At 39.9% G+C, this 21,792-nt stretch overlaps 1 protein-coding gene across 7 annotated transcripts in view; it reads left to right on the forward strand.

Moving 5' to 3' along the window:
- The window catches only part of NFIB (nuclear factor I B), a 223,138-nt gene that overhangs the window by 135,965 nt on the left and 65,381 nt on the right, over nt 1-21,792 (forward strand). For all 7 annotated transcript variants that reach the window (XM_050943120.1, XM_050943119.1, XM_050943121.1 and 4 more), the window contains exons 4-6: nt 13,017-13,085; nt 15,044-15,164; nt 17,499-17,617. In XM_050943120.1, the coding sequence (XP_050799077.1) occupies nt 13,017-13,085; nt 15,044-15,164; nt 17,499-17,617 (309 nt within the window). The remainder of the gene's footprint in view (nt 1-13,016; nt 13,086-15,043; nt 15,165-17,498; nt 17,618-21,792) is intronic.

Genomic DNA, 21,792 nt, shown 5'->3' on the forward strand with positions numbered 1-21,792 from the left:
ATTCCTTTCCTTCCCTTTACATTGTCTTCTGCCTTCTTCTCTCATCCCACCAAAATCACCCCACCATCATGTAAAATAATAGTTTTTAAGAATTAAAATTAAGGCTTGGATCCATATCTGTACATAGGCTACATTGTATTACATGACAGTATATAATGATATAAAGAAAGAATACTTATGTGCAAAAGAGGTGAAGTTAAGGATGAGTTTCAGCCAAGAGCAAATTGAAAAAGGAAAACCGGGAACTCAGCATTAACTGTACTGTTTGTGACCAGTCAACATGAGGCTATAATTTTTGTATATATCATTTCTTTTTGGTTTTAGGTGATCCTACACTGAATAAGTATCTCAATTACAACTTGTGGACATAATCCAGCAATAAATGTCCATGACCTGCCAAGTTGTTCAGTCCTCAGGAAGTCATGGATGCTGGCACTATGTCAGGCCAGCCTAGTCAGAGGAAAGGTTGATCTGGCTTGAAAGGGAAAATAACAAACAAACCTGGCCCTCCAAAACTCCTGCAATATGGATTGGTGGACGTAAGTGACTGTAGGGAGGGAGTGCTCCTGTCAATGAACTAGCTGCCCCTGAAAAATAGAAGGCTGTATCTTGCTTCACTTGAATCCTTTGCTCTGACTGCAGAGGAGGGTTGGGCGGGCATACATCTGGGTATCATCTGCACACTGATGATTAGTATTGCACAATTTCCCCATAGGGTATTACGCAGTTGTTAAAAAGGAGGGAAGAAAGCATTGAGGTTTGTGGGACTCTACAAGACTATACGATGTAATGAGGAGAGGTTCATCACTATGAGATTTTTCAGAGAGGAATGGCTGCTCTCCAACTGCCATTAAATCTCAAATGTGTTTCATTGGCACCATATAGTCACTGGTGTCAAAAGCCACAGAGCATATTAGCAGAGAAGTTTGATTTCTGTTCCAGGCCAGGAGAAGGTTGACCATCAGTGCCAGAAGGTCCATTCCTGTATCATGTTTTGATCTGATGCCTGGATATGAAGGAGCCAGCATGTTGGCAGAGGATAGGTGGTGTTAGAGTTTGGATGCCACTACTTTCTTAAGGATTTGCCAAGAAAAAGGAGGTTGGAAACTGAGTGGTAGCTGGCGAGGCTATTGGTATTAAGAATGGGTTTTTCTAGGTTTGGCTAGACTACTGAGTTCTTAGGGTGTCTGGTAATTTGCCTTCTTAACCAAGAAGGGAGGGTAACACCACTTGCCAAACAAAAGACCATTAAGTGCACTTGCTGGAATTCTTTAAAATGTATTCCTAAAAATACACTGAATGTTTTGATACTATAATGCAGTGTTAAAATTGTGTAGCTTGCGGTGGAAGTGGTATGTAGCCTTTGTAGCAGGATTCCAGGGGTGTCCTCCTTTAAGTTTTATTTTTCAATGTCTTTCATGTGGTACATTGCAAAAGCACCAAACTTGTTCTTTAGAAGTCTCTTTATGAGTCTAGTTTTAAAGGTCATCTCTCTGCAAGGATAGTTTTGCAATATCCAAAAGAGACAGATGAACCCCACTCAAGTCAGAGACTTTCTTGGTCCCCAAATATGAGTTTGAACACTATTGTAGTATATAGCGCTGTTAACGCCTCTTGCCATCTGCTCTTTCTTTCTCTTTGTATTGGATTCATAGCCTAAGGCAACCTCAGGTAAATGAGCCAGACCTTAAGCTCTGGTGTCCATTGCAATATATACAGAGACATGGAAAAGAGAAGGTGTGCGCTGAAGAGAAAGGACATGATCCTCCATTAAGTTCATATATGAGACATGTAAAAATTTCCAAGGGAAGTAAAAAGCCCTAAATACCCAGAAATATTAATAAAAATGTTGATATAAGCCCCAGCCCCGACAACTCCAATGTTGTATTTAACTACCGAATCCAGATGCCCTAGCTCTGTATAGAAGTGTTTCTGGAGTTTTTCCATTCTTGCAGATTGCTGGATGAGGTAAATTGGTACTCTCTTTAGTTATTTAAGGCTGCTGGCTAGCAGAGTTGATTTACTTGTACATTAGTATCAATACTGCTGAGTGGTTATTATAAGTGTAATTATTGCTATGGCCTGAAGAAATTTTGTATGGGCATTTTAAAAAATGTTAAATCAAAATAAAGAAATTAATAACCAGCAATATTAACATAGCAAAATAGTTAACTGTTCTATTCTTTCCTCCCCAGATTCCTGGGATATGGAAATTAAATCAAATGCAAGGTTGTAAATAAATTTTGAGGACCCAAGAAAGACTGTAGGGAAACCTGAAGGCCGGAAGGGAATGGAGACCACTTTCTATTCCTATTCATGCTGGCAGGGCAAACCTCTGAATATATAAATATCTCTTGTGGCTACAGAGCCTACCAGGCTGTCTGAGCACTTCCTTGGGTCAGTAGCCATGGGAACTATATTCTCCTGGATTAGGCCCTAAATCCTTTATAATAATTTGTCCATTATTAGCCATTTAGAAAGGAGAATTTGGTGATTTCATTTTTATAACATACAGCTTCAGAATTAATCATTAAAGAACAGGTGATCTCAGCCTTTACAAATCTTTTCAAAATTTAATCAGCAAATTTCCTTGAGTTCTGGGTGATTCTGAGCACAGATGGTTGCTTTATTTTTATTATATTGCAAGTTACCCTCTTGTGGGTGAGGAATTGACCCTCTAATTAATAGGAATAGAAGAGAAGTTTCATTGTAAAACTCCCCTGCCTCACCACTGTAAGCAGCTTTTCTTGAGCAAGCAATGATGCCATAATATTAGTTTGAGGTTTTAGGCAGAATTTTATTTAAACAAAAAAATGCTATCAGAACTGTTTTGAATTTGGCTCGATCAACTTGGGAGTGGATATTTTAATATGTATGTGCTTGCTTTTTCCTGTGTGCCTGCAGCCATACCATCTCAGATTGTGATTTGATCAGTTTAAAGTTAAGCTTCAAGATAAATTGCAAGGATTGGGTTGGTCAGGGCTCAACATTTTTTGAAAATTTCTCTTCCCAGAATGCTACAAGTGGTAATGTCAGTGATGGAGGGCATATCTTCACTTGGGAGGAGGGAGAAGAAAAGGTATGTTCCCAACTCAGATTAGCTAACCTGGGTTAAAATAGAAGTGAAGACATGACAACTCGGCTATTAATTTGGGTTAGCAGCTCAAGTTTAACCTAGGCTTTAACTCACACTGCTAACCTGAGTTAAAAGCTGAGTTGTTGTGGCTTCACTAATATTTTAATCCAATTTAGCTAACCCAAGTCAAGAACATACCTTTTTTTCTCTCTCTGAAGACACCATGTGAAGGTGATACTCTTCTCTCTGAATCTCTCAGTACTGTACAGTGTTGCAGCGTAGTGTTATGGGGCAGTGTGCAGCTGGAGAGTGGCATCTTTAAAATGAGGTCTTGACAATGTATAATCTTCATCAATTCTATGACACTTTTCACAAGAATAGGAGTTTTAGCTTCTGAATTCCCCCTATATTTTCAGCTGGTTATGGTACCCTTACTTTCTAATCTTTTCAGTAATGTTGCTATGTATTGTAAAATTGCTACTGACTTTTACTCCAGAGATGACCACTTTGATGTGGTGGGTAAAATGATTCCTAGTCCTATAGATACATAGTATAACATGTTTCAAAAATAGGTTACTAAAGTTAGACTACTAAGTTCTTATTTAGGCACTAAATCAGTAATCTTGACTTTGAAGTGCTAAACACCTAGCTCTAATTCACCCATTTTTTAAAATTGTGGCTGTAGTTTGTGAAACAATTCAGGATCCTTTGGGACAGAAGATGTTATATACATTGGTTTTATTCCTTCTCCTTGCATTTCTTGCTGTGGTTTCAGGTCAATCAGTCTGATGGCAGTGCTTCATTCAGTTAAAGTGAGTTTTCCCTTCTTGGAATTACAGCAGCATATTAAGATTTCATTGTGTGACCCCAGCTATACTATGGATCCTGTCAGGTCAGTGGCCCAGTTACAACGTGGGGGTTAAGGGACTGGGTTACTACACGGTTGTCCCTTGACCTTGTTGCAACACAATTGCAGTTTGTAGTAAAAGCTCAATCTTAACCATGTCAGGGACAGCCATATTGTAACCCAATCTGCTGACTTAGTTATATTTGTAATGTATTATATTTTATATATGGAGATATACCTATCTTATAGAGTTGGAAGGGGCCTTGAGAGGTCATGGAGTCTAGCCCCCTGTCTTCTAGCAGGACCAAGTACTGATTTTGCCCCAGATCCCTAAAGGGCCCCTTCAAGGATTGAACTCACAACCCTGGGTGTAGCAGGCTAGTGCTCAAACCACTGAGCTAGCCCTGCCAATGTAGGCAAGAGCTGCTGCATTTAACTTCTGCAACTAATATTGGTTAGTCGGCTGCTTCAGTATTTGCATCATTCCCTTCCCCTCCATCCCCCCTCTGCCACTATCCTGTGAGAAACTCAGACTCCTTGTGAGCATGTTTGTTACTGTACTGTACGAAAACAAACGAATAAAAGAATCAGAAATAAGCAGTACAGTGTTTTAATATTATTTATCATGACCTACTTTCCATAGTGTTACCAAGCTTATTTGGCAACATCCTTACTCACACTAAGTAATACCTTATGCCACCAGTAGTCCCATTGAAATGAATGGGCTCCCTGGAGAAGTGAGGTACTACTCATGGTAAAGAATCTGGCACTTAATGTTTACAAAGGGCTTTCAGATTCTCTGATGAAAGGACCAATAGAAGTGCCAAGTTTTATTGAAATCATGTTAGCTGTAGAGATAGAAAAGACCTATTAGACCATCCAGCATATTAGATTACTTATATTATAAAATCAGTCCCTGCTGGGCTTCCTAGAGCACATTTTCTAGTGTCGTGGCCAGTGTTTACAAAGGCTTGGGCTTCCTTCACTTCCCTTGAGAGTGACACCACAGCCTAACTGATCCCCTTGCTAAGAAATTTTCCTGATATTACCTTATATTTCCCCTTTTTAAAAATGCAAATGTGTCACAATGTGACATATTTATGATTTTTTTTTAAAAAATCATTTAAATATATTGATTGGATCCCTACTTACTCTTTATGAATTGTTCAGCATCACAATGGTTTAAATGAAAAAATATGGTGTTTTATGATACCAAGAAGCAATTTTAGACTTTGGCATTAGACAGTATACAACAGAGTATAAACAGGTATTCTATTCATAAAAGTATAATTAAATCAAAAGACACTAAAAAGGCTGGTTAAAGATTTGTAAAACCCGACATGACAGGTAAGCGTTGAAGTCATTTGAGAACTAGGCCTGTACAGCACAAGTTAGTGCAAAATTAAACAATTTTTAAATATATATGCCTCAAAAACATTTGATTTTTAAATCTTAATCGTTTAAAAACTGGAATCAATAATTCAGCATTTTTGTGTGTGTGTGTGTGTGTGTGTGTGTGTGTGTGTGTGTGTGTGTGTGTGTGTGTGTGTGTGTGTGTGTGTGTGTGTGTGTGTGTGTGTGTGTGTGTGTGTGTGAAGGTGATGAACACAAATTGCTTTTTAAAAATTTAGAGAAAGCACATTGCTGTCAAGTACTACAGGCTGTGTTAGGTTGACTTTCCCAGATCCTGTCACCCAAAGGTTGCTGCATACACCTCTTGGCTTATTGCCCATTATCCACAATGGCCCAGTCTGATAATTGTAATATTAAGTTTGGAAAACCTATTTCTCTGGAATGTCTTCCATGCAAAACAAGATAATGAGAGAAGTTGGGTTTTCCACATCTCGCTTATAAAATAAAAAGAAAGAAAAAAAACAAACCCAGCAAACTGGTTTAAGCTTATGGAAGCATTTCTTTTGACTGACCCACTGATTACAACAAAATACATTCCTGGCAGGCGGATTCTTTCTTTGTACTAGAGTCAAATTTAAAAAATGATGATAATTAATAAAATGTAATTCTACAGAGTACATTATCTCTCAAGCAAAGTGAAGGTTTAGTAATGACATGTTCACATCAGGTTTAAACAGCAAAGACTGACATTTGTTACTGCGGACATCAAAAAAGATGTTAAATATTTTAAGGAGGAATAGGGAGGTGTTATGGTAGGTTCTGTACTTGAGGAATTCAGAAAAAATTACCAAGAATCTTAATTTAAATATCTTTACTGTGTTAATGCAGGCTGTGCTTCAGGGATAATGGAATTTAAAATAACCCCATATTATATGGAGTATAACTGTATATCTTTTTCTTTCACACAAGATTATAATGGAAATAAGAACAGTAAGTGCTATTCTATAGGGAGATCAAAATTCCAGGGTGAAAGGTGATATCTTACACTATTAAAATCAAATGTTCTCCAATGTTCAAGTGCTGCATTTTACTTCTGTCGTATCACTGTCTGGAGTTCTCCTCTTCCAGTTCCATCTGACGCTCTCTCCTATCCAGTTTTTGCTCCTTGCACTCCTCTGAAACAGCTTTCATAAAGTGTATAATGACCTGTTCTTAGCTAAAGCTCTAAACCATCCTCATGCTCCTTAGCCTGTCAGCCACCTTTGACACAGTTGAGCATGCTCTTCTTGAAGTCTTGTTCTCCCTTGGCTTCTATGACTCTGTTCACTCCTGGTTCTCCTTCTACCTCTCTATTTGCTCCCTCAATACGTCCTTTAGACTAGAGAACCCTCCTCGTCTGCTCTCCAGATTTCTAAGCAGGTTCCACAGGGCTCTGTCCTTGGTCCCGTTCTCTCGTCCCTCAGCACCTTATGTCTGGGTATTCTCCTCCACAAACACAAATTCAACTACCATCTCCATGCTGATGACTTAATATATCTCTGTCTCTCTGCTCCAGACCCATCTCCTTCTGTCCAAACTAATATCTTGGTCTATAACTTTGTCATCTGGCTGTGGCTGTCTAGCTGTCAGCTCAAGGTCAATGTGACTAAAACAGAGCACCTGATTTTTCCTTCCAAGCCCACTCTGCTACCTCCCTTCTGTGAAATGACCCTTCAGGACCACAAGGAGAAAGGGACAGATGCTGATTATTGTGAATTTGGGAAACTCTGTGGCCAATCCCAATTGGGGAAGAATTATGAGCCCTTCTTCTTTCCTTCTTCATCTTTGACTTAGAACCTCTCTCTAGGTCCTTGCATATATGTCAAATCTTGCCAGTTCTCTCTGCATAATATCTCTAAGATATGGTCTTTCCTATCCATCCACACAGCTTAAACTTTCATCCAGGCTCTCATCATTTTGCATCTTGACTGGGATAACACCCTTCTCTCTGGCCTTGACAGATCCAGTCTTGACCTGCTCATATCCATTCAAAATGCTGCTACAAAGTTGTTTTCCTAATCTGTCACTGTGACCACATCATCTCCCTCTTTACATCCCCCCTCCCTGACTCTCCCCCGCTTCTCTCTCACATCAAACATAAGCTGCCTTTTTTAGTGCACTTCATGGCCTGTTTCCACCCTACTTATCAACTCTCATTTGCTATCTAGATGTTAACCTCACCTCTAGTCAGCCTATTATGACAGGCTCCACTGTCCACTTGTCACATTCTCAAATAACACTGTCATTCTTTCTCCCAAACTCACTCTCCCACTTGGGAGGAGCTTCCCATAAACATCCACAAAGCAAATGCATTATCCCCTCTCAAAACCCTCCTTTCGCCTGATGCCTACAAAAAACCTTGACAATCATTAGGCTCCTGGTGTGCTGCCACCGCTACTTATCATGCTGACCAATATTTTTTTATTGTTTACTTGTACTCCCCTGTCTTTCTGTCTGTATCTGTGTTGTCTCTCATCTTATAGTTACATTGTAAGCTCCTTGGGGCAGGGACTGTCTTTTTGTTCTGTGTTTGTACAACATCTGACTAGTAGGTGTTGGTCGATGACTTATACTCACAAATGCTACGGTAATGCATATAGCAATAATATTTATAGTGCCTGCTTCTACAGCAAATTAAAACAATTTAATAACACAAAATATTTTTGTATCTCATCTCTGGAAGCCAAGAACTGTTCTATAACATATCCACAGCGGATTTACTTCCTAACTAGTTAAAACCACTGAACTCTACTGGTACTAGAATCAAACATACTGTGCTTATTTTTCCTATACTCAAAGGCATTGGAATCCACCTTGCATGCTTGAACATAATGCTAGAATGAAGTATAAAACCTAATGTAGCACAGTGCCTGTAAAATCAAATATTTAGTATGGCTTTGTTTCACTGCCAAGTTTTTTACAATATTTTATGTCTTATTAAATAGAGAAATTTCAGTCTGTTTTTTAAGTTGCTTCAGGGAGTTAAAATCTGCATGTTTTGTTTCAGTTTATTTAGTTCCAGGCAAAGTATGTATGTGTAATTATTTTCAACTTGCTGAGGGTTTAAGCTTACTAGCCAGGATTGGAGATAGCTGGGTTGTCACTTTGCAATATACGGACTTGATTTGTGCCTTTATGGACAACTCTCTGTAAAGAGTGGTGAGTCTCTGTGCCACTGAGTCACAGTTCCTTCTCTGCTCCTGGCTCACTTGCAAAGGGAAATAATGTGCTATTGCCCCTTACCCATAGCAGATTACTCCCTTCCACCTTCCCTTTGTGCTGAGTCAGTGTATTGGGATGTGTGGAGTCAAGACTCTGCCTATTCCTTGCTCTCTCTTCACCCACTCTGCTCAGTGCATGTTGCTTAAAATGTAGCGCAAAGCATGGTAGTGAGTTGGTGATGTGACAGCTAAAGAACCAGCTGCCTTAGGGTTTGTCTTTATTGCAGTGTTTGCTCAAGTTAACTCCTCTCAAGTTAGCCTTGTTTGAGTTAGAGCACCCACACTGCAAAATAGCTCCTCAACCGCACAGAATGTTTGGATTAGCAGCAGAGAGTAGCTGAGTCCCCACTGTGTTCCTAGCTTGAGTGTCAGCAGCACTCAGACTTCAACCTACACATCGTGACAGGCTGCCTGGGCTTGAATTTAAAGCACCACTGGAGCTAGAGATTTTTGTGTGTGCCAGGGAGTCGGGTTAGGGACAACACTTGAGTTGTACCTTCATCTACACTGCAGTGAAGACAAGTCCTTAGCAGAGCATTAGCAGAGTCATAAACCTCATATGGTTGAACTGCTGAAACGTGAGACAAAGTCACACTATGTTACTGTGGGTTACAGAAGCAAATCTAAGTTGCCACGTTCCTTTTGAAAGACTGTGGCAAAGTGGATGAGAGTTGGGTTTTTTCCCCAGCTGTGCCTGAAATGATCTTTCGCATTATATGAGTGAGTATTAGTCACACCCCTACGTTCCAGGGAGACATTGGCTCATACTAAAGGCTGTGAAGGGAAGAAAAATATTAACATGAGTCAGTGGAAGATCCAGGACCCAGAACTCATGATCTCTTGACTTGATAGCATGATAACTAAAGCTTGTCACTTCATTGCAAGAAATCCAAAATCATATTACAGTGGAAATACAAATTTTGGCAACACTGCTTTCTGTCCCTCTTTGCTTGCAACGGAGATGTGAGGAGGCTGGGCAGGGAGTAGGAGAGTGTGTACTTCCCCTTATCCTCCTGACCAACTTTGTAGGGCTGGACTGCAGTCTTGCCCTTTTAGGGATAAAAAGATTGTCTTCTGTTTTCTTAACTTGATTTTAGCATGTTGCCAATCAACTTTCTGTTTAGGGAGAAACAAACAAGGATGTTTCTCTTACTTTTGTTAGACCTTCTTTCTCTTCCTCAATTAACTTGACACTTTCTTTCTAAGGAGAAAGGAAACAGGAAGAGGAAAGAGAGGCCAGGGAGGGAAAGATGGCAAATGTTGGAACAATTCGTGTACCCTTTGTCCAAGTTGCCCATTGTGCTATTAAAAAGGAAAGTGGGGGAAGAAGGGAAATTATTGACTCCCTGTCGCAGAGGGAAATAAAGATTTGACAAGATACTGCCTCCTTTCCTTCCAAGAGAAACCAAAGGGGGTAGGGGGAGGGAAGAAGATGAAAGCGAGAATGCCTCCTCTTCTAAGCAATCAGTGATGAATAGTGCCCTACCAAATTCACTGTCCATTTTGGTCAATTTCACAGTCATAGGATTTTTAAAATAATACATTTCATTATTTCAGCTATTTAAATCTGAAATTTCATGGTGTTGTATCAGTAGGGGTCCTGACCAAAAAGAAGTTGTGGAGGGATCGGAAGGTTATTGGAGGGGTGTTGCAGTACCTTTATCCTTACTTCTACACTGCTGCTGACAGTGGTGCTGCCTTCAGAGCTGGGCAGCTGGAGAGCGGCAGCTGCTGGCCAGGAGCCCAGCTCTGAAGGCAGAGCTGCCACCAGCAGCAGCACAGAAGAAAGAATGGCATGGTATGGTATTGCCATCCTTATTTCTGCACTGCTGCCTTCAGAGCTGGGCGCCTGGCCAACAGCTGCCGCTCTCCGGCCACCCAGCTCTGAAAGCAGCGTAGAAGTAAGAGTGGTAATACCATGACCTGCCCTAAAATAACCTTGCGACCCCGCCCCGCAATTCCCTTTCGGGTCAGGATCCCCAGTTTAAGAAACTCTGGTCTCCCCCTGTAAATCTGTATAGTATCTGGTAAAAGCACACAAAAGGCCAGATTTCACGGTCCGTGGTGCATTTTTCATGGCCGTGAATTTGGTAGGGCCCTAGTGATGAGAAAAATGGGAGTGGGAGAAGCAGAGAAGGAGCAGAGAAACAGAGAGAAGCTGTCAAAAGAGAAAAAGGGGAGTGGGGGTAGAAGGAAGTAGCTTGGAGAGAAGGAAAGACCTACAGAGCTATTTCATCACATATGGCAATAAAGAGATGCAATGATGTATATTGATGTAACCTGAGGATTGAAACATCATGACAGTGTCAGGACATGCTTGCTGTGAGGCTGTGTATTGCAATGACACTCAACTGACAATGGGTCTTCAGCTCTGAAGTTTGAGATTGATTAGTCTATGTAACTTTTACCATTTGAAATTCATTTCCTTTAAAGTGTGACTATTTGTTCTTTTTCACCCTGGCTAGTAGGTGTAACAAATAGTGTAGCAAAGACAGTAGGCACAAATAATACAGTTTGAGCTCAGTTGGATGTGGTAGCTCTTCTCAGCTTGCCCCGTGAAGTGCACTCTTTACACATGCATTGCTTAACAGTTTGGTTGCCCTTATGTGAGCCAGAATAGACTTCAGCTGTCTTTCAGAGCTCACAGGAGTCAAAGTTCCCCCATGCCAATGGCTCATCAGTCTAAGTGAGTAAGGCATGTCAATTTCATAGTCAGCATTACGCAAGGGGGTTTTGTGGCCAGCATCTAATCTGACCACCTTTGATTGCCCTAACCTGATGGATCAGGTATTTATTTTGTAACTGGGTTTACTAGAGGTGACTTTTCAGTGTGAAATCAAGGAAGGTTCAAACATACAACCGCAAGGATTGTAGTCAACATGTTAACCACTCAGCCACTGCTAGCAGGAGTGAAGAGTAGTAAAAGCTTCCCTGCCCTAAAAGAAAAATAAGCACTATTATTCCGAATGCACCCAGAGTGTAAAGTGTGCCAGTTTTACAGTCACTTCTCTGACTTTAGCAGCTTTTTAATGTATTACTAACTTACCTGAAGGTGGAAAGTACTGGGTTCCTAAAAGGTATATTAAAGGAGACTTGTCAACCCTTATCACATTACATACATTCCAGATAATTTGATTGCCATCAACTATGATCTGCAGTGGATACATTTAAAAGTTCCTTTTAAAGATTTTATTGTTATGTAAGGTATTTACTGTGTTAGTGGTATACCCATGGTAAACATAGGGAATACCAGTTCATGCTGCTAATACCTTACCTAATGGGAAAAATTGTTTTAGGAGCACTTGCTTATATATATATATATGCTGTTGGCTTTATATAGTGCCATATAGGATGTGAATTATGATGATGTATGTAAAATTTTAAAAACATCTGGGGCAAAATGCATTTTTAATTGAAAATGGAGAACTCGTTCTTTTGTGTAGACTATATTAAGCAGTACAGAGTAAAATGTAAGGTATTCTCCCCTCTGTGCACAGGCATAACTCCTAATAATGTTAACAGGAGCTATATACATGTTACAAGTGGATTATGACCCCCTGTAAATCTAACAAAAAGCTTGAGGAGTTGTATCTATATCTCCAAAGGCTGTGATCCCATGTGATCTCAGCCTAAGCAGGGTGAGCCTGGTTAGTACTTGGATAGATGACGTCCAAAGAAAACCTTGGTTTCTTGATTCTACATCTTGTAGCTTCATTACTTGGATGGTGGTAATTTGAGTTTGATATTAGCTGTTGTTTCACTGCATCATTTCCTGGCATGACTGCATTTCAGTCATGGGGAGAGAGAATCCTCTCTCTCTCTCTCTCTCTCTCTCTCTCTCTCTCTCTCTCTCAATATAAATATATAGAAGCCAAAATTTTCAAACATGGGTGCCTAAAGTTGGACTCTTAAATCTGTGTTTTGACCTGTAGATAAATATCTAACAAACCCAACAGATTTCACTTTGGCCACTGAACATCTAAAAGGCCTTGCTACCATTTGAGTCAATCGCAAAACTCACATTAACTTCAAAGGGGAAGAATCAGGTCCTAAAATGGTAATTTGTAGTCACTGCCATCTTGGCCTAGATTCCGAACCAGAAACTTACCCAGCAGAGAGAGAGAGTTTAATCTCTCATTACCAAATTGCCTGATCCAACAGAAAGTGTTCCAATCTCTTCTTATTTTGATCCTGTCAGTCAAATAGGTAAGAACAATGAAAGGAGGTTGTTATATACTTTTCTCAGTTGACTAACTATAATTTCAGTATATTGGTTGTTAATTTTCATCGATATGTTGAGGAATCTCTTGTATGGAATCTAAATTTTGCACACAACAGTCTCATCCCATCCTGTGAACTGCTGTCATCATGTTTTGGTCTAATTTTTGGACTTTTCTTTGTTGATTCTGCTATTAGATGGTGTATATATTTTTGTATTTCTAAGGAAGTTAGTTGATAACAGTATTATGATCTTTTCCAGGGTACCTTGAGGATAGTTTTGTAAAATCTGGAGTCTTCAATGTGTCAGAACTTGTGAGAGTGTCCAGAAGTAAGTTAACACATTGTATTTAATGATTTAACACATGCAAAAAGCCTAATACATAGTCCACTGAAGTCAATTGAAGGCTCTCCCTTGACTTTAGTGGAGTTTGCTTTGGGACCTAAGACAAGAAGAAAACGCTTTTAACCTTGTGCATGATGTCACAGTGTATCTTGCATACATTTATAATAAAACAGGTAAAAGGCTTTCTTTGTTTTTTCAAATTCTGAATCAAACATCTTATTAAGAACTTAAATCCATTTGCTGTGCATGGCTCAATGAAGTGATGTCAATAAAATTACCACAGATAATGAAACAGGTTCTTTCATGCACTTGCAACCTTTCCCCATTGTTCTATCCTCTGTACATCTTTGGAATTCTGCTAAACCATCAGATGTCTCTTTTCATTTACTTTGTTCCAATCTCATGATCTTAAAGGACAGTTACATCATAGCAAGAATAGGGAGTATAATTAATTGAATGTAGACCATGGTAGTCTCCCTCTCTGTAACACATATACAAATTCATAGAAAATCTTAATATGGTATAAGAATAATCTATAGTCCAGATATTGTTTTTATTTACTCCTATTTTTGGTATACTTCCTTCTTGTATTTAATGTAAATTCTGTTCATTTCTTTCTGTTTAAGACTTCATTTTGAAATGAGTGAACAAAAATATGAATTCAGAACTCGTTTAGAAACAACAACAGTGATGAATATGGAGTTTATAACTAAAACTGCAATGGTTGAATGTTCCAGGAACCTCCCCAAAACTGTCTGCTGCAAATTTACACTAGCACTAGTTCATGCTAGTACAGGACACCCTGCAAGTTTTAATTAGTTCAGCAAAGCTAAAGATCTGATTCTGATCTCACAGCTCTGTAAATCAAGACATGATTCGTATGAAGTCAGTTTAAGTACCCCACCAAAAGACTGATGTGATATAATGTGTGCATGGAATATATTCAATAAAACTGCTCGTTATTTATCTTAGCACTGAGTTTTGAGGCCAAATTGTGTGCATAACTCCCACTGACATCAATGGTTATTTAAATAAGAGTTACACGTGTGTATCTGAGTGCACTTTAGGCCCCGTGTACTAAGGCACATGCACTTTTTATGCCCATCCAAGTTATGCGTGTGCAACACTGAATGTTCTTTCCAAAATTGGGGATTTGCATATGTGAAATACAGGTTTCACATGCTCATAAGATGTGTTGCCTGAGCAACTCACACACACAGACTTTTAATCATTTGGTCATATCTAAAAAAAACAAGATTATGTTGTTGCCAAATCCTCTGCTTCTCAGTGTTACTCATAATGCCCTTCTAATAATAAATTTAAAAGTATGTGGTTTCTGTGGGACTTCTTCCCATGTGTTTGTTTAACCTCAAGCCATAACAAAAGTATGCTGTAATTGTTAGAAAAATTCAAACCTTCAGATAAGTTATACAGTGTTCAATTATTTTTGAAGTTAAAATGCTCAATGCACAGACAGTACACAAAGGTAAAGATAACAGTATGTGTGTGTACACAAAAACAATATCTGCATCATAGGTGAAAGCAAATTTACCAGTGCAAAGCGCTCTCCATATAAGACTATTTCTGGCATGAATAGGCAATCGGGGATGTTCACACGCTTTTACAACATGCTCAGTTTTGTATCTCCATCTTTCTCACTTTTTCCCATTCATAATTTCCACATTATCTATGATAAAACAATAATATACAGTAATAAACCTGCATATATGTTCAGAGATTTTCTGGGGAGGAGGCAGAGGGAGCAGTTCATTTGTTTTTAAGGTATGTAAAAATTAACAGAACTTGACTGTACTTGATTTCTTCAATAGGCAGAAAACTAGTTACAAATTTTATAATGTCAAGATTTTTTAAATGTTAAAATAGAAAGGATGGTCAAAAATCTAGAGGTTAGTTTTCACTCTTCTTAATAATGTATTCTTCAGCGCCTATTACCCAGGGAACTGGAGTGAGCTTCCCGATTGGAGAGCTTCCGAGCCAGCCATACTACCATGATATGAATTCGGGTGTAAATCTACAAAGGTCACTGTCCTCTCCACCAATCAGGTAAATATATTCTTAAAAGAGTAAATATTAGTGTTTGGCAAAAACATTGCTTATTTGGCTATGTGAAGTCAGGGTTCATGATGTGGGAAAAGCAATTCAATAATATTGTAAAGAAAGTGTGAGATTGCATGAGCTCTTGTTGCTTTTATAAATTTGAGTATGTATATTTTTTATAAATTATATGTGGATAATAAACTCATGGTGTAAGAATATCTTCCTGTAAATGGGACTAGTGTTACAAATGATACCACTTCACTCTAGTTTTTGAAACCACTTTCTAGTGGTCTAATAGAGGAAGCCACATTCTAGTGGTCTATTAGCGAAAAGCAATGTGTTCTAAAACTGCTCAGTTATACGCACACAGAGATTTTACATTTGCAAGAAGAAGGGGTGCATTTAACACTACTGACTGACTAGGCAGAACAGTTGTAGCTCTGTGGAGAAGCACAGTTTTGTTTTTATTTAACACTGCTGCCTTTTCTCACGTTTTGCATCCTTTTGAAAGGATGCTAAGACTCACCTTTCGCTGCTCCTATAGGTAAATAGGTAAATGATCTCCTAATCTGCCAGTCAGATTTCTCTGGATTTTAGAAAACAATCTAATACTATTCTGTGAGAAAAACCTGGTTGCTCCAGAACTTTCACTAGCTGGTGAGAAGGTGGTGACTCATAATTGCCCCTGGTAGAGGGCTCGTTAGCATCCTGGGTCAGGCATAGAATAGGGAAGGGGGGGAAAAAGAAAAATCAGCCACATTATATGTAAATTTAATACTGGGGACATGAAGCACCGGAAGTCGGATCTCGATCTCCTGAAGGAGCACACAAAGGTTAATTATAACTATTTGAGTGTTTCCTCTTAGAGTTCTTGCCAGGTTGTTATGACAGGAGAAGGATTGTCTCCAGTGGACTAGGCCATGGGATAGGTCCCCATCCTTCACAGGACTCTAGAGCAGGGATCGCCAACTTTTGGCACATGGCCACATCCCTTGGCCCGCGCTGCTTTCCGCAGCCCACGTTGGCCTGGAAAGGCGAACTGCAGCCAGTGGAATCTGGGATGGGATGAACCTGCAGATTCTGCAGGTAAACAAACCATTCCGGCCTGCCAGCAGATTTCCCTGATGGACCATGTGTCAAAGGTTGCTGATCCCTGCTCTAGAGGGAGCCAGGGCCTGGTTCTGGCTGTGGCTTCCCCCAGAACCTCCTGTTAAGTGGAGGGAGTTCCCTAGTGCAGAAGCAGAATTGGTGGAACGTGATATAGGCAAGAGTTGTATTATCTTTCCTGGGAAATTTCTGCGAGGCTAGTCAAGGGATGATAAATGGGGCCACTGAATCCCTGCTTCAGCCAACTCTGGCCTACTCCTCTCCACCTCTATGGATTCTGACTCTCTGAAGCATCATTCACATGGTCTTAGGAGGGGCAGAGAGCATCACAGTTTTTGAAATAATTACTAACAAGGTTATTATTAACAATGTCTCAGTCTGGTTATTGTGAGGTCTTAGTGTACATTTCTGAGTTTAACTCCATTATCTTTTCAGCCTTACATTTCACCTTTTAAATCAAATATAAATTCATCCTCATGGTATTGTCGTAATTATTTCATGGTATTGTCAAAATATTGTTAAACCTTCATGCCTGGTTCCCCATCTTCCTTCGGAAATTTGCTTATTCTGAGAAGTTTCAGAAGGCATTGATAAGAAGAAACTTGCCTTTCTCCTACTAGATTGAAGTGAAGTGAATCTCTTTGAATGATGGAGTTTGAAATGCAGACCTTTCATTTTAAATTAAACTAACCAAAAATGAAAAGACTGTGCTTCAGGGCAGGCCTCTTTGAATAGTAACTTGGTACTCTGATCTGGTGGAGTGGGTAAAGTAAGCTTTCCTTCTACTAGCATATTCTGAGCTATTGAAGTCTTACCTGGCTGACCTTATCTGGGGTGCAGAAACACTCTTCCATTGCTTTTCTTTGCCTGAAATGAATTATACAGAGAATTTAACATTTTAGTGACATTACTCTTTTAGAGCAGGTTGCAGGTTTTGGACGTTTGGCCACGGTCTTAAATGCTGCCAGACTTAGAACATGCAGAGATTGAAAATTCTCCCCACAGCGGGTTTTTTTGTGTATTATGCACACATGCCAACTATATAATGTAAATATTTATATACAGTGCACACACCTGTGTGACCTATGTTAGGGGTCAGCCTTAACATTTGTTTTCATGGTGTTTCTTTTAATTGCTCTCTGTTGAAAAAATTGTTTAAATCCTTATAGCCTCTGCAGTACCAATGCTAACTGCACATAAGTCTTAATACCAACACCTTTGTTATTTCAACAGCAAGAGACCCAAAACTATCTCCATAGATGAAAATATGGAACCAAGCCCAACCGGAGACTTTTACCCCTCTCCAAATTCACCAGCTGCTGGGAGTCGGACATGGCATGAAAGAGATCAAGGTGAGTAGCATGAGGACCATTTTATGCCAAAGTGTTCAAACATACATCAGAAATATCGATTTTCCACTCTTTGTTTGCATAATTGCAATGCAATGACACTTAAAAAGGGGGAGGGAATAAATCTTAGCTGTTCTTCACAACAATTTTTTTGAGTGTTTCTAAACAAATGTATCTTTTAAAAAAAACCCTAAGTCAAGTAGCATGAACAATCACATAATCGTCATTTTTCCACATAGTCAATTGTATGATTGTTATTAAAACATGTATTACACAAGAAGTATTCTTTGAAAACCTAACTGATATTATGTACACTCTATGAAAGATAATAACTCCATTCCAACAGGATTTGAACATTATCTTTCGTTTTTAGCTGAGTAAAACTGAAGTGTCGCCACACGTTGGTTGAGCCAATATTAAGTTCCTAAGGCTCAGTTTCTGCACTGGGATTCTGCATTAAAGAAGACCCTTGTACCTGGGCACAGTCCCAATATCTTCTGTGGAATTCTGTTTGAGCTCAGGGTCCATGTTAACGAATCCTGATGTAGCATTGGTGTCTTTGTCTGTATTCTGATGTGTGTTGCAATATTTTGTCAGGGTACTAGATCCCAATTACAGTATTTTGTTAGAGAGGGAAATAACTGACCATGCAGCGAATTTAACATTTGTTAACTGTTGTCACCTTGGTCTTCGCATTAATGCCAAGACAGAATTCCCTCACACTTATAATGTGTTATGATATTCCCAGTATATGCACTGTAGATGTTTTAATCATCATATTGTTCAAAGGATTCTGTGCTTGATGCTTGTCAGCCCCATGCAGTTCTTCAGACACATCCATGCACTATGTAGCACAGCTTGTAAAGTCAGAATAAAGAGCCAGACATGTAATTCCTTCTTTAGCTCTCCTTCCTAATATTTAGCTCCTGCTACCTCAGTCCTTTGCTCATCAGTCAATTCCAACATCTCCATTTCTGACTGGCTGTTTGGTGTGCTTTTATTTATTTATTTATTTATTTTTATTTTGGGGTGGGGTTTTTTGCGTTTAGAATTTTTCCTGTGTGGGAGGGGGGAGGGGGGAGTGGGTGGGTGGAGGTATTGTGGTGGTGGTGGTGCATGTTAAGTAATTAATTTAGTTGCATTTCCCCTTTGCATTTTTTTGTTGTCTCTCTTTATTTTAATTGTCCCTCCCTGCCCCATTTAATTTTATTTAAACTGTATTTTTATTGTCTGCCATTGGGATGGGAGGAATTCTTGTATTGTTCTCATCTTTGAGTGTCATATTTTCTGCTTTTTGTTAATTAGGGGTTGATTTCTCTTTTTCAGATTGGTTTCTAGAGAGCAATGTTTTGTTTTTTTTCTGTGTTCTGTTTTGGTTTTGTTGCTGTTCCGTCCCCTGCCCATCCAGTCATTAGTGTAGGATTTTTTCTTATTTTCAGCATTTACTGCTGAATTTTAAAAAAATGAACACATAGGCAATGTATGTATTTAACCTGTGACTTTGCGTACCCAGACTGATGACAGCAAGGGCAATAGACCTGTTTTGTAGTCTCAAAAAGGACGCACAGCCCTATGTTAGTAGCTTTATTTTGTTACTGCTGCTTTACCATGACTGCCTTTTGTTACTGCTGTATTTGAGAGACATTATTGTATCCTGCATGCCTTTTTTTCATTCTATACATAAATTGACCACATGACTAGGGAAAATGGTCTGTTTCTCTTCAAAGTAGCCCTGTATATTCCCACTTGAAGAATGCAGCCCTCTGCAGCACAGTGAACCTCAAGAACTTTCTAGAAATACCGTGCCTGTTGGACTGCATAAGCCTCTACTCTGCAGCACCAGATTTTGGATTTGACCTGTATAGTCTCCAGCCCCCTCAGTTCCTTTCTTTCCACAGGTAACTGCAGATGTAGAGACCTTTGCTCTGTGCATAGAATTTTGGTATGATTTTTTTTACTAGACTTCCCTGAGTTATTAGTCAGAGTTTTTAGTAGCATTAGTAGTTTTACTGTTGTTAAGACTGTTTTGGATAATTTCACAAAGAACATTTACTTCATTTCTATACTTTTGTGTAGTTAGATTCCTGGACTGTCTCACGTTTCAGTTCCATGGTACTCTACCTAATCCAACCCCAAGGACCCTCAAAAAGAAAGATTGGGCTTGAACGGTATATCTCATGCCACTTTGCCTTTTCAGAGCTGTATTCACATTTCCTCATGGAGAACCATTCATGAGATTGATTTTTGCCATGTCACGTCTTTACACCGCAGGTCCAAAAGGACTGGCACACTTTGGGATTTCCTTTGACAGAGGCCTTATGAGACAGACCTCTGATCTGTCTTGAGGACAGGCCCTCATTCCTGGGCAGGGACAGAGTAGGTCATTGTTATTTCTGTTTTGCCATGACTGCCTTTTGTTACCACTGTTTCTGAGAGACATTATTGTATCCTGAACATCTTTTTTTCATTCTGTACATAAATTGACCACATGACTAGGGAAAATGCTCTAGTATTCCTCTTCAGCGTAGCCCTGCATATTCGCACTTGAAGAATGTAGTCCTCTGCAGCAAAGAGAGCCTCTGTTTTGAAGCCCTCTAAAGTGGGGAAGCAGAAGCCTCTTGTGCCTGGCCTGTTTTTTGGCTGCAGGTCAGGGGATTGTACCATGTCTGGTTCTAAGGCTATCCTAGAACTGAGAAGACTTTGTCTTTCATCTAAGAGTATGTCTGCACAGTAAAGAAAAACCCACAGCTGGCCTGTGCCAGCCAGCCCTGGCTTGGGCTGCGGGGCTATTTCATTGTGTGGTAGGCTTCCAGGCTCGGGCTGGATTCTGAGCTCTAGGACCCTGTAGGGTGAAATGGTCCCACTGCAGCCTGAGCCTGGCAGTCTACACAGCAACAAAACAGTCCCACACCCCGAGCCCTGCGAGCCCGAGTTGGCTGGCACTGGCCAGCTGCGGGTTTTTTCTTTGCTGTGTAGACATAACATAAGTTGGTGAGTGCTACTGCCTCTAATGGCAACTGCTCCCAGCAGGAACTGGCGTTTGTGGCCAGGGCAGATTGCTCAGTGCTCCTGAGGTCCTCATTCCAAGCCTCTCACCTATCTGTACCAAGCCTGGAGCTCCACTCAGGGCCTGGCATTTGTGGCGATTCTACTCACCTTTATGGTCAAAGGCAGAGGAAAGAGGAGACAGAGCTCAGAGAGGGCTCTGTGCCAAAGGACTCTGTGCCATTATAAAGGAAGAAGGAACCCTTTCCTGTCTTCCAAGAAATTCTATTCTCATAAGATTCTGGGGCTTAGTGGAAAAAAACAAGGAAGTTAGAGAATCACATGGTGCTTTTTAAACAGCTTTGAACATCCAGTGTCATTAGGGGATGCTCAGAGAGTCCCAACAGGCACTGCTTTTCTAGAAGGTTCCTGAAGCTCATCAGCACCAGAAAGGTGAATCCTACATTTATGAAGTGTCCACATCCTACAAGTGTGAATATGCAGAGATACTACATATGCAGGTAAGTAGCCTTTCTTTCATTTTAATGTAATTTTAACTTTTTCTGCAAGATCAAAAGTAGAAACACTCAGAGGTAAAATTTAGATCACAGCATTATTGACTTCACTTTAAAGGGGGTTTCACCTACTCTGTTTCAAACTTCATGGACTCAATTCTATAGCTTGCGTCCCGAAATGGACCCAATTTTCTGTGTATTTATTTATGAGACATTTTCAGTGTTTGATGCTTCCTGTGGGAAGCAGTTAAGCCAGCAGTGATCTTCTTTAAGCCCTCCTCCAAGACAATAGTGGATTCCAGAAACTGAGGTGGTCGATCTCTTTAACATAAAATATTTCTATCTTGCTGTGTTACTGTTTGCAGAGCAGCCACAAGGTGATAACACTAAGGGTTTGGAGGAGGCAGTGGTGACAAAACCTTAGTGCTGACCAAGTCTGGAGTTCCTAGCTTAAGTATTTTATTTTAAGTGTTAAGGGGAGTGAGCTGCCCAACTCCCTTTGAAGTGTGTACCATATAAATACAGTGTGTGAACACGTAGTGTGTTGTCAGTCATGTTTGGTGTGCAGAAGTTTGGATGACTTTTTCTAATTCTCCATGCAAGATGCATACTATGAGGCAGTTGGACATGGACAAAGGCCACAATGCAAATGACTCTATTATAATCCTCACTCTTTGC

Source organism: Gopherus flavomarginatus, chromosome 3, assembly GCF_025201925.1.
Source record: "Gopherus flavomarginatus isolate rGopFla2 chromosome 3, rGopFla2.mat.asm, whole genome shotgun sequence".
Taxonomy (NCBI): Eukaryota; Metazoa; Chordata; order Testudines; family Testudinidae; genus Gopherus; species Gopherus flavomarginatus.